The sequence below is a fragment of the Meriones unguiculatus genome, chromosome 19 (genome assembly GCF_030254825.1).
Source record: "Meriones unguiculatus strain TT.TT164.6M chromosome 19, Bangor_MerUng_6.1, whole genome shotgun sequence".
Taxonomy (NCBI): Eukaryota; Metazoa; Chordata; class Mammalia; order Rodentia; family Muridae; genus Meriones; species Meriones unguiculatus.
This window is the reverse complement of record NC_083366.1, coordinates 65,718,800-65,730,883: the sequence shown is the minus strand read 5'-3', so window position 1 is coordinate 65,730,883 and position 12,084 is coordinate 65,718,800. Positions and strand designations below refer to the sequence as shown.

The following is a 12,084-nucleotide window of genomic DNA, read 5'->3' as shown; positions in this document are numbered from 1 at the left end:
ATGAGTCAGCCTGGCGCACTCCGATCTTGCCTTGAAGAACAGGCCTTCTGTAGGATGCCGCTCACTGTCTCTGTCACACTCCTGTTGAACCTCTCCACTCTGCTTGTTTGCAGTTCATGGCAAGGACGTTCCAGGTGATTTCGAGCTATCTGACTCTCCCCCTTCAGGAAGAACACACTGGAGCTAAAGAGACGGCTCGGTGAAGAGTGCTTGAAGTTCTCCCAGAGGACTAGAGCTCTGTTCCCAGCAACCACCCTGAGCGGCTCACAGCTGCCTGTAACTTTAGCCACAGAGGATCTGACTCCTTCTGACCTACAGAGAGAGCCTCGGATACTCACAAATAAAGATGCAACCTAAAAAGAAGAAAAAATGCAAACTGCTTTTGCAGGAGACCCAAGTTCAGCTCCCAGCACTCACACGAAGTGGATCGCAAGCAGGGTAACTCCAGTGCCAGGAATCTTTTTCTGACCTCTGATGACACTGCACTCAAACACATGCCTTCTATGTACACACACACACACACACACACACACACACACACACAAACATTTTAAAAATCGTCTCCAAAGAATCAAGACAAGTGAATATCCATCAGGCTACCATAATTGGGTGGGGACAGACCCTGACCCGATGTCAAAAATTAGAAGCAAAGGAACAACTGATGAAAGTACTAACCAGATGACCTGACTTGATCTCTGGAGTCTAGAAAAGAAAAAGAAAAAAGAGCAAATCCCACCAGAGTGGGTGATCATATCTATAAAGCCAGCATGTCTACGGAGACAGGAGACTCACCCAGAAGCTCACGAGGGTGTCAGTGAGAGAATGCTCAGTGTAGACACAGCCAGAAAGACGGCCTCCCAAAATTTGTCCTCTGACCTCCATATGTACAGTGCAGCACACACACGCAAACAACAGCAGTGACAATAATAATAATAAATTTATTAAAATGAGATCAAACTACCACACATGAGGCTCATAAACCTCAACCCACAAGCAGCTTTAAAGACTGAAAACTGAACTATAAAACAGGCGGTGAGTCCCTTCAAGTGACAGGGTAAAGAAAGCCACATCAGTGGCTCAGTACGTGTGCAGTTGGGTCAGTGGTTACAGGATCCGAGACGCACTTGGAGGAAGAGGAGAAAGTGCTGCCGTTCCTCTGTGAGTGTTCCCATAACTGTGCTCGGCCGCCCCGACTTCCAGACAGAGAGGCCTGGGCTCTTCCTGGATCTCATTGATCTACTTTCCCCACATCCAGGGACTGGAGAGCCAGGCAAATGCGTCTGTGCCTCGTCACAGGAAGCCGTGAGCGACAACGGTGCTGAGAGCTATTCTCTAACCCCATTATAGCACAAGAAAATTAGGCCAAGCTGCACACACCCGGGAAAGAGGGCCTGCCGTGTTCCATCTTTCCTCCCAGCCCCTTTCTTTCTCAGGAGAATTCCAAGCTCTGGGAACACCCTGGGGTGGCCCTCAGGGGCCAGCGTGTCCCTGGCAGGGTGCAGATGAGGATCGGATGGGCATGAGAGAAGCCCAGGCTGATGAGGAGACCTGGACCAGCCCGTAACTTACAGCTGCAGCAAGTGACCTCACCTGCAAAATGAGGACCCTGTAACATCCCCCACACCAGGAACCAAATTACAGCAATGAGCTGAGGGGGTTGAGGAAGAGAGCGGAGAAAAGGAAAAGGGGGAGAGACCGCCAACACAGGCAATCCTCACAGCACGTGGCTACCGTTTCTGTGCTTCCAGCGTGCTTGATCAGCCAGTGTCCAAAATGCTCAAAGCCAGTCTGTGAGTTTTTAAATGACTCTTATTATACAATAACATTAAAGTCGCTGGGCATTATTGGCTATGGTTATTCTTTCTGTGTCTAATTTCAAAATTGAACTTTACCACAGGGATGCATTCAGAAGATTCACCATATATAAAGTCGGGTGCTATCTGTGGATGCAGCATTCATTTCTTGGAACGCCACCCCACAGCCCAACACTCCTAAGAACACAGGCAATTGCTGTTTCTTGTAGGGGTGACTGGGCTCAGGGGCACACATCCCGGCAACCTCACAGTGATGTTGAAATATCACACCACACACACACTGAAAGAGGGAAGGAGGGAGGGAGGTAGGGAGGGAGGAAGAGGCTACCAACCCCTCCGCATATCAGATATTTACATTATGGTTTCAGCAAATTATCAGTTTCAAAGTAGCAACAAAATAATCTTGTGGCTGGGGGTCACCACAACATGAGGAACAGTATTTAAGGGACAGCAGCATTAGGATGGGGGATGTCAGGGACCGCCATTCCTTGGGCAGTAGTCCTGTATAGGGCTCTAGCTGACAATGGGCCAAGCTGAGCGAGAAAGCAGCATCCCCCAGGTGTCTGTTTGTGCTTCCTTGGCTGTGAGCAAGTTCCCTGAGTAGGAGTTATGCTACCTGGACTAGCAAGCCAGCCTGCTGCCAAGCTGTGACTTCCTACCCCGACTTCCCTTCCTTCGTGATGGACTGTGACCTGGAAGTATAGGCCAAATACCGCCCCCCCCCCCCGGTTTTCCAGCAACGGATCAAAACTGAAACAACTGCTATGAAGGAGCTAGCCCTGATGCTGGCCCAGGGCTGCTGCTGCCTTCCCTGTCACCTCCCTGGCTGGCTCTGAGCATCTCTTCTCCAAGCCGGTGATGGCTTAGATCTTAAGAGTGCTTGCTGCTTTTACAGAGAACCCGGGTTTGATTCCTGGCATCCATGTTGAGCCATTTACAACTGCTTTTAACTCCAGCTCCAAGGAATACGAGCACTCTTCTGGCCTGTGAAGGCTCTGCGCTCAAGCATACACACACATGCACACACATGTTTAAAGATAAAAAGGACACTGCTGCCTCTGGCCATACTGGGCCAAACGAACTACCACAGACTCAGTTTTGAACAGTACCTGTGCTGTTTCTAATAGAGCCCTGGGTCAGACTCCAGGCTGGGCAGGCGTACCTACACAGTGTCCTAGGGAAGACCAAGCTCCGGGGAATCTGAGGTAGAGCTCAGCTGTGGTATTGATAGGTACCGGTTCCCTGTATGGGTAAGAATCAGATCCTCTTCACGTTTCGGGCTATCAGCCAGAGTCCAGCCATCCTGCCTCTAAGGACCACCCATGCTTTGCTTCCTAGCTACCTTCATCTTCCAAACCAGCAGTGATGGATACAGGCTGCAGCACCCCGGCTCCCATGCCTTCTCCCACTGCTAGCTGAGCGCTTCTCTTTAGGGTGCACGTACAGCTATGGCCTTACTCACATCTGTCAAGCCCTTTAATCATCTGGGGAAGGACACACAGACTGGCTCTCATCCCAGGGTCAGGACAGAGCTCTGCCTCCTGGTGACTGTCACCTGGGTTGCCACTGAGGGCTCGGGGGTGACGGTGCTGTCTGTCCAATGGGGCCTGCAGGTGGGTTGTCCAGCAGATGCACAGGGCCAGCTGCCCTTTGCTTCCTGCTCAGAGGTTGTTACCTTCCTGATAAGGATGGGGCTGGAGAAACAGGCTCCCGGGCTCCAAGGACCTCCCCTGTGACATTTGTACAGGGACCTGCTCATCTCTGGACCAGATTCCATTGACTCTCTGTGCTCCTTGGCAGAGAGAACCCTGCCTGTGGCCTTGCCAGCCTGGTACTGTTAGCCAGGAACCAGGGTCTTGCTGAAAGATGCACTGTCAGCCTGAGACACACAGCCCTGGGTCCAGAAGGGCCTGTTCCTTGCGGGAAAGGGCCAGCAAGGAGGCCACTCTGTTCTCCCAGCAACACTGTGTTCTGTTCCTCTCAAGCTCACAGACTCACTTGGCAAGTGCAATATTGATTTTTACCTGGTGCTGCCTCAAGCCAGCACGGTCCTCTGTTTGCTTGCTACCTCATGCCTCTCGCAGAGGCTGACTGAGAGACTCCATCACCTCCCCTGGCACAGCCCTCCACCTGCCCTCCCTTACTCTGGCGCAGCCCTCTAACTGTCATCCCTTCCCTTGGCTCAACCCTCCATCTGCTACTCTCCCCAGCTCTGTACCTGCCTCGGCAGCTGTACACCCTGGAAGCCACCAGCCTCTGTCATGGGTAGGCCAAGGCCCAGAAGTCACCTCAGCAGCCCAGACCACCTCCCCTCAATATGCTCCTGTGGCTGCTTTCACCTGAAGACTTCTAGTTGCCTAGTAACCTAGGCAACCCTAAAAGTTGGGAGGGGGTCTGCAATCCTGGCCATTGTAGAAAGGGCAGGGACAGGGGCAGGAAGCAAGGAAGCAGACAGATTAAGCACACAGAATCCCGAAAGACCACTTCCTTCATGTCATTGTCACCACAGTGCTGCTGCTCTGCCCAGAGCCCAGCTCACAGGTCAGGATTCCAATCCTCAGAGGAGATTGTGGAGCAAGGGGAGACATGGAGAAAGGGTAAGTGTCCTCTCCACAGGAGGCCTTTGGCCAGGCAGGTCTGGGCCTGAGTCACTGTCTGTCCCAGCACAGGCTGGACCTCTCTCTATGGGCTGGGCTCACAGCACAAAGAAAGCCCTGGTGAGTCACAGGAGACAGCTCAGGAACACCGAGTGAAAAGAGTAGACAGGAGCAAGGAGGCTGGGAGGTCTCTAGGCAGGGGCAGGCTGGCATCCTCTGCCAGAGAGATGCCCAGAGCCAGGCTAGCTCAGAGCAGCAGCAGCCATGGCAGAAGAAATGCACTACGCAGGAGCCTGGCACCCAGCAGGAGGGGGGAGGGTGCTGAGCTAGAGGAAAGAGAAGGAGGGAGGGAGAGGGATTGCAAGGGAGGGAAATATCCGCTCCTGGGAAAGCACACGGCCACATTCTGGGAAGGGCTGGACTGCAGAGAAATCAGAGAGCAGAGAAAAATGGAAGATGGTGCTCAGGACACTAAAATGACAGGAATGCGGTGACATACTTTTCAGTGACCTGCAGGAATCTCACCCGGTTTGAAACTGTGTGGGGGAAAGGTCACCCTGAGGCTCTCACACTTCTCACTGCCTTCAGCCCGGTGCCTTCAAGTGAGATCAGTGAGGGACAGGTGGGCAGTGGACGCTGAAGCCTGCCCCCTCGCACCAATACTTTCTCTGTGCACGCTCCAGCCTGGCTAGGGACTGAAGGAAAGACCACACACTCCCAACCCTGAGCTAACGAAAGGCCAGCGGCATCCATCAAAGCCCAGATGCTGCAAATAGGAAAAAGAAATTATTTTAAACTCTGCTGCCCAGGTTGGCTGGATGCCAGGTGCCCTAAGCGTGGCCAACCTCCTCCTAGAACTCACTCCTCCGGGTCGCCTTCACCCTTTCCTGGAGAACCGAGAGAGGTGAAATCATTTGGCAAGTCTTAGAAGACAAAGAAAGGCTTGAGTTCAGCTTAAAAGCAGGGCAAGTTCCAGAGGCCAAACGTAAATTTGCTCTAAGTCAGAAACCAAAGCCTTGATACGGTTGCCAGAGCCCCACAGTCGCTGTCCCTGCTGTCTCTGCAGCCAGCCCAGCCACTCTCCCAACTGCACACAGCTGAGGCTTGCCATTCGAAATCACGCTTTGCTGGTCCCAGTCAAGACATATAGCTCCCGTGAGGCCTCTGGAAGGCCCATTTCCTTTGGGCCATTCGAAGTGGCCTGTTACTGGAGCCAGTAGAGTCAGAACCTGCCGCTGGGCCCCGCTCCCATCACTCTCACCCCCACCCTCAGTAGCCCCAACAAGCTGGGCTCAGCTACCTAGCTTCAGATCACTGTTTAAGTCAAGTGGTAGCGGAAAACAGAGAAAGGAAATTTTATTCAATGTGGCCACCTCAGAGAGAGGAACAAATAAAGAGGTCCAGTGTCCCCCCATTGTGCATTTTGGGGGTCTCGATGTGAGATTTAGAGTCCATGGAAGCCTAAAGTATGCATAGCTAAGCAGCCCTGACCTGGGTGAGGTCCCCCTATCATGGGCCCACGTCTAGGCTCCAGTCTGTCCTGCAAGGTGGTCTGATAAGTTATCAGAACTGTCTGAGATCTTTTCCTGGGAGGCAAGTTCCTTCTCTGGCATTAGGCCTTCAGCCTTCCCCTCCCCCAACAGGGAATTCTTGGGGAAATTTTACTTCTTTTGGGTCTGATGTTTCAGTAATCTGCTATCACGAGAATCTCTCTTATTTCAGTGTCTTCTATCCTGACAGCATAGCTGCATACCCAGGTGAAAAGTTCAGAGAGCTGACGCCCTAGAAAACCAATGGAAAACCCCCAAAATATTTTTTGAGAAAATAAATAAATAATTTAAAAACATAGTCTCTGGGTTGCCCTCCCCCCAGCCTCACTTGGTTTGTGAATGGCCTTGCTCTTCATCTGGAAAATTCAGGTTTGGTTTTGTTTTGTTTCTCAGCTGGCTCTTTGGAAATACCAGTAGCAATACACACTGAGCCACTAGGGTGAATGTTTTACTAACGTGCATAGTGCCAGAATTAAAGCCTTCAGAATTACAGCGAATGGCTGCGATCCTTCTGTCTGCCATCTTCCTGAGAAGGAGGCACTGGCTCCCTAAGCAGAAATTGCTCCATGTGGACAAGGCTGCCTGGCCTTCCCAGAAACTCCCGGGTCTGTTTTATTTTCAATTGTTTTCTTCTTCCTCTTCTTCTTCTTCTTCTTCTTCTTCTTCTTCTTCTTCTTCTTCTTTTAATTTATTTATCTTATGTGTGTGCCTATGGGGAGAAGTCTGCTCTCTCCTTCTGCCATGTGGGTCCTGGGGCTCAGATTCAGGCTTGCTGGCACTCACTCTCCCTGCTACACTGTCTCAGAGGTCCAGTGGCCAGTTCTGTATCCACCTCATCTTTGGGCAGTGTGCCAGAGCAAATTTTCCAGCAATCATCTAATATTAAAACATGTTTTGCAATAAACGACCAGCATGGTTGACTTTCCTGCAGCTGAGTGGTTTTCTTTAGACACTGGACATTTAGAATCCTGCATCAGGTCTCTGCAGCTGGAGCTCCAGGCAATCGGAAGCTTACCTGAGTAGACATTGCTAACCGCTAGGCCATCTATCCAGCCCCAGCCATCTTCTCTTTTTGAGCCAGGGTCTCTCACTGGCCTGCATTTCATCAGCGGCTAGGCTGGCTGAGCAACCAAACTCAGGGAGCCTCTGCTTCCGCCTACCCAGCGCTGGCAGTAGAAGCTCGTAGCACCATGTGCAGACATTTTAACCTGGGTTGTGGGCCTCAAACTCTTTGTCTGCAACGCTTCATTTACAGGGCCATATCCCCAGCTCCGGGTATCTGTCTTGTTTGGCAAAGACTACCAACAGGTGAAAAAGGACTCACAGCTGGGTCATGCATCTTCGCCCATGTGCTGACTGGAGTCTTCAAAGTTAACACTCTACAAGGGGTCTGCAAGAGGCGGCCCACAGGAAGGAGGAAGTAGCAAAAGCAGATACAGTGCACTTGTGTGTCTACAAGATGCAGGTGGCAGAGGGTAACCCAATATGTCTGTGCTGGGCTACAAGGTCTCTTACATAGTTTTTACATTGTGCAAGTTTTCTCCAAATGGAGTTGCAACTTTTATAAACGCAGACACTTCCTTCCCGAAAACAGGTGTCTTTCCAAAATCAGCCTGCAGCTTGCAAGCTGCCAGGGCCCGGGCACCCGGAAGTGTCGCACAGCAGCTCGAGGGTGGCCCAGGAACCACTCTGCTCACCCCTTTATTCTGTGGCTCCCTTGTTGTCGGTTTCCCTCTTCTTTTCGTCATTAGCTTGTAAGTCATAAACACTAGCTCAGTGCTCTCTAGACTCCACAGTTGTGTTCCTCCCCTGGACGTGCCTGTCACGCTTAGCATGTACCCAGGGTTTATCCATGCATATTCAACAATGGTCACCGCAAGGACGGAATGCAATGCGTTTACAAACACCACGCACTTGAGGGACGGGGGTGTGGTTTGGTTGGTAGAGTGCTTGCCTGGGTTTCATCCCCAGCCCACACTTGTAATCCCAGCACTTTGGAGCTGAAGGTGGCAGGATCAGGGAGGGGTTCAAGGTTACCCTCAGGCACACGGTGATTTTTGAGTCCAGAACCCTGCCTAAATAACTACACACCCTCCAACCGTCTCCTGCCCTCCCGGTTAGTTCATTACAATAATATTAACTTACATATATAAAGAAAAAGGAAAGAATTCAGCACAAACCTTGTGCTCCCATTCCCTCCCACCCACCCACTAGACATCCAAACCTGAATTCCTATCCCCCCAGCCCCTCCCCTGAAAATCCTTGTCTCCTAAAACCCTAACAGGTGGCCACAAAGAAGGGCCAATCAGAGAAAGCCAAGTTTTCTACCGGTTGCCCACTCCAAGGTTCTGCAAGGGTCGGCTGGCCTTGCAGCGCTCTGCTGGGTTCACGCATGTCAGGCCGCATGGTTCTGGAGTAGGTTCGCCCTCTTTGTTTTTGCTACAGCACACTACAGCAAGAGGTCATTTTTCAGCATGCAGCTCTGCTCCCCCACCTAAGCAAACAGAGAGAACCGCCTAAGCGAGGCAGCGATATTTGGGTACAAGGGGAACGGAAGTCTCCCTGCAGGCGGTTTGGAGCAGAATGGGCAAGCTTTCCTTACAGGAACCGTCCTTGCGTTCCTGCAGTTTTCCTGTTGCCTTGTGCAGGCTTCCAGAATGTGGAGTGGCGTTTTAAAAGTGGCACTCAACCGACAAACCAGCCTCCCTAAGCACTGCTGGTAAATCAGCCCAATGGCCTTCTTAGAAAAAACGGCACCCCGCCCCTCCCTTCCCCGAAGGCCCACAGGCTGCCGGGCAGCAGAGCTGAGGCAAGAAAGCCCCACACGGCTTCCCCCACAGGCCAGGCTGCACCGCCTGGCTCAGAGAAAGCCCCAGGCTAACAGAAAAAGTCCTCTCACTGGGCCGTTTCCCCCAGTTCCATCTCAAAAGATAATCTTGGCTCCCAAGCGTTTGTCCTCCGACTTTAAAAGGAATTGTGGACAGCAGTAGCGCGCACCGACGTGGGCAGCACTCAGAATAGGAACTGGCAGATGCTCACCCCACTCACACTGGCTCTCGCCCTATTTATACAGACGGTGCCTTCCAACTTCTGCTAAGATACTGTAACTTCCATCACGGCTGTGACAAAATGATGATTCATACTTAAAACGCAGTCACTGGTGTCATGTTTGATATTAGTGGCGCTGCTTTGTCAGAGCAATTAAAAGGAGAAAGTTCCTGAAAGCAAGAGCAACCCACCCCCAATCCACAGACGCCACCGAGGCAGAGCTGCAGAAGGCAAGCTCATTGTATGGGAGGGCGCGGGGCCTCCCGCAAGCTGTTCAGATAAGCAGCTGTCGGAGGCCGCGGCGGGGGAGGGGCCGAGGGGGCGGGGAGGTACTGGAAGCAGAAGTCACTGTTATCGGATGGGATTGCAAGCCCGGAGCTCCTGCACACTTATCTCAAGTATGCTCCTGTCTTGCGAGTTTAGAATCTTCCTGAAAGGACAAAACAGTTCTCAGGCCTAAGTTCTCTCCCTTACTGCTCGCCAGCATCCCCTCCCCCTCCGCCAGCCCCGGGACGCTGCACTCTCTGGCTCCACAGAAAGGTGGTCGGCCACAGGTTGCATATGCTCCATCAACCACCAGAAACACCCTTCGCCACCTCCCCCGGAGACAGGAATCCCCTACCCTCAAAAAAAGGCAGAAGTTTGTTTCAATAAGTTTATTGTGAAATTCAAAGCTTCCACGATAGCGTCCTTTGGAAAATGAAAGCATTGCCCGGGATCCGTTTTCCAAACAGCAGTGAAGCCTGCTGAAGTCCGGCTCGCTCCTGCAGCTGGCCACCCCTGCAGCTGTCCAAGTCCAGGCCGCCTGCGCTGCCTTTCCCCTCCTTTCACGGGAAGGCTGCTGAGTCACACCTGCCTCGCCAGTCGGCTCTTCCCGGCCCTGCGGCCACCGTCCCAGCCTAGGCCTTCCTGCGCGAGCAGCCTCTCCGGACCCTGGCAGAGTCCTGGGCTCGGAACAAGGGGTCCCCGCCGCCTCCAAGCCCCCTTCTTGGGAGGCCGCGCTCCTCGCTTTCCAGGCAACACCGCCTGCCAGTCTCCATGCGCACTCGAGCGCCCTCGGAGGGCCACTCCAGAGCCAGCAGAGCGCTAGAGCGTCACCAAGTCGATCAGACCAACGTCCTGCAGGGCTGTCACTCGGGAAGGGTGATGCTGGGCACCCAGTCGTTGAAGCTGCGGCTCTCCTCGCAGAACAAGCTGAGTTTCTCCAGGGCAGGGTCCTTCCACGTGTCCTCATTAGGGTTCTAGATTGAAGAAGAAAAAAAAAAAATACAGGGGTCAGCCATGCTCGTCGTCGGCCAGAAAGGTTTGCGGGGGGCGGGGGAGGGGGACGTGGGTGCGGAGAAGCAGCACCCACCGAAATGAGGATGCAGTGCAGGTCCCCCGGCGCGCCCGCCTCGTCGCCGGCGCCGACGATGGCGGCCAGGCGCTGCACGTCCCCCACGCGCACGATGTCAATGTCGTTCTCGCAGCAGAACGCCTGGATCAGCGTGAAGTGGATCTGCAAGGCTATGTCGCCCTCATCCTCCTCGTCGGCGGCCAGCACGCAAAAGGTCACGTTGTCAGGGTCCCTGCAGGGCAGACGGGGAAGGCCAAGGTCAGCGCCGCCGCCACCCCCGGCGCTCCCCGCCGCGCCCGAGCCCTGCACGCCGGCTGTACTCACACGTTGAGGACTTTGGCGGACTCGTAGACGCCAGCGGTCAGACAGCCCTGGCGCTGCGCCGACAGCAGCAGCTCGTGCAGCGCTTTCCCGGCGCCCTGCATCCTGTGAGGGAACGAGCGCCGTGAGCGGGGCCCGCCAGCACCGGGACGCGGCGGTCCCCGCCGCCTGACCCCCAGGTCCCAGCTGGCTCCCCAGCCCAGACCTGCCTGGCGCCAGCATTCCTGCTCCCAAGCCCAAGCCGGCGCCCGCACGCCCGGATCCCCGCTCCCGACCTGGCGCCCACAGCCCTGGCACCCTAGTCATGATCTGGCGCCCTCACTCCCCATCACCCAGTCTCGACCTGGCGCCGACACCACCGGTTCCCTAACTCCTGAGCTGGCGCCCGGCTTCCGGGCTCCCGGGTCCCGGCCAGGTCCCGGCACCCCAGACCCCACCTCTACGCATGAATCAAACGTAGTAACCTCGTTCCCCACCGCCTCGGCACCTCGCTGCCACACGGTGCCCGGCTCCCACCCCGCAAACTTCCGTCCAGAAACATCGCCCCACAAGCCCAGCTCTCGGCGCCCCGAAACCCACCTGGCTGTGCTCTCCGGAACTGTATCCTGGCCGCGGACCTCTTCCAGAGTCATCGTGCGGTGCACGAACGGCAAGTTATCCGGGAGCGGAGGGCGCGGAGGGGAGCCGAGCGCGGGGAGCGAAGCCCGGGAGCCGACGCGCGCGCCCAGCAGCAGCGAGTGTGCCCGGCGCCGCCGCGCGAGCCTCTTTATAGAGCGGCCGCGCGCGCCGCCGCCAGCTGGCGGGAGGCCGCGCGCCCATTGGCCGGCGCCCGCTTTCTCATGCAAATGAGGCGGCAGGCCCGCGGCTCGTGCCAGGAGGCCACGTGGGGAGGGGTGCGGGGGATGACACAGCCTCAAATCTGCCGCTTTTGTCAGGGTGTTACCAGGCAGACTGGAGCCTGCAGATTTCAGCCTCGCCTTTCCTTTTTTGTAAGTCCTTAAAAGGGAAAAGTTAAAAAAAAAACCACACACACACACAACGCTGTTTGCTAAGAGGATCCTGGAATTTGTAAAAATGCACACTTGGAGAACGGAAAAGCCTTTTTTTTTTTTTTGCATTTATTATATATTTTGCAACCTTTCTGATTGTTTTTTTCTTCTTTTTTCAATTGGAAGTTTTTGGGGCTGTTGCATTGAAACCGAAACTTTAAAGTCAGCTGCGGGTTTGCAACTGCAGCCGACCCCAGGCCGAGGCTGCCGCCCGGGCTGAGGACGCAGCGCCCTTTGGGGGTCGCGGCTGCAGGGTCTAACCCCTCCCGTCCCCCGCCCCCGCCCCTGGCGGGCCGCTGCGGGGCGCGGGCGGCGGGGACCAGCAGATTGCTGCCGGCACACGCGGCTCGTTTGCATTTCTATGCGAGG

General features: G+C 54.5%; 1 protein-coding gene across 1 annotated transcript; it reads right to left on the bottom strand.

Moving 5' to 3' along the window:
- Positions 1-9,650: 9,650 nt before the first annotated feature.
- Gadd45g (growth arrest and DNA damage inducible gamma) lies at positions 9,651-11,428 on the bottom strand. Its single transcript, XM_021654319.2, has 4 exons — positions 11,246-11,428; positions 10,670-10,771; positions 10,364-10,577; positions 9,651-10,250 (listed from the first exon to the last, which is right to left on the bottom strand). Exons 1-4 carry the CDS (start codon positions 11,296-11,298, stop codon positions 10,140-10,142), a joined length of 480 nt encoding a protein of 159 aa, XP_021509994.1. The 5' UTR covers positions 11,299-11,428; the 3' UTR covers positions 9,651-10,139.
- Between the last annotated feature and the right edge of the window lie 656 nt (positions 11,429-12,084).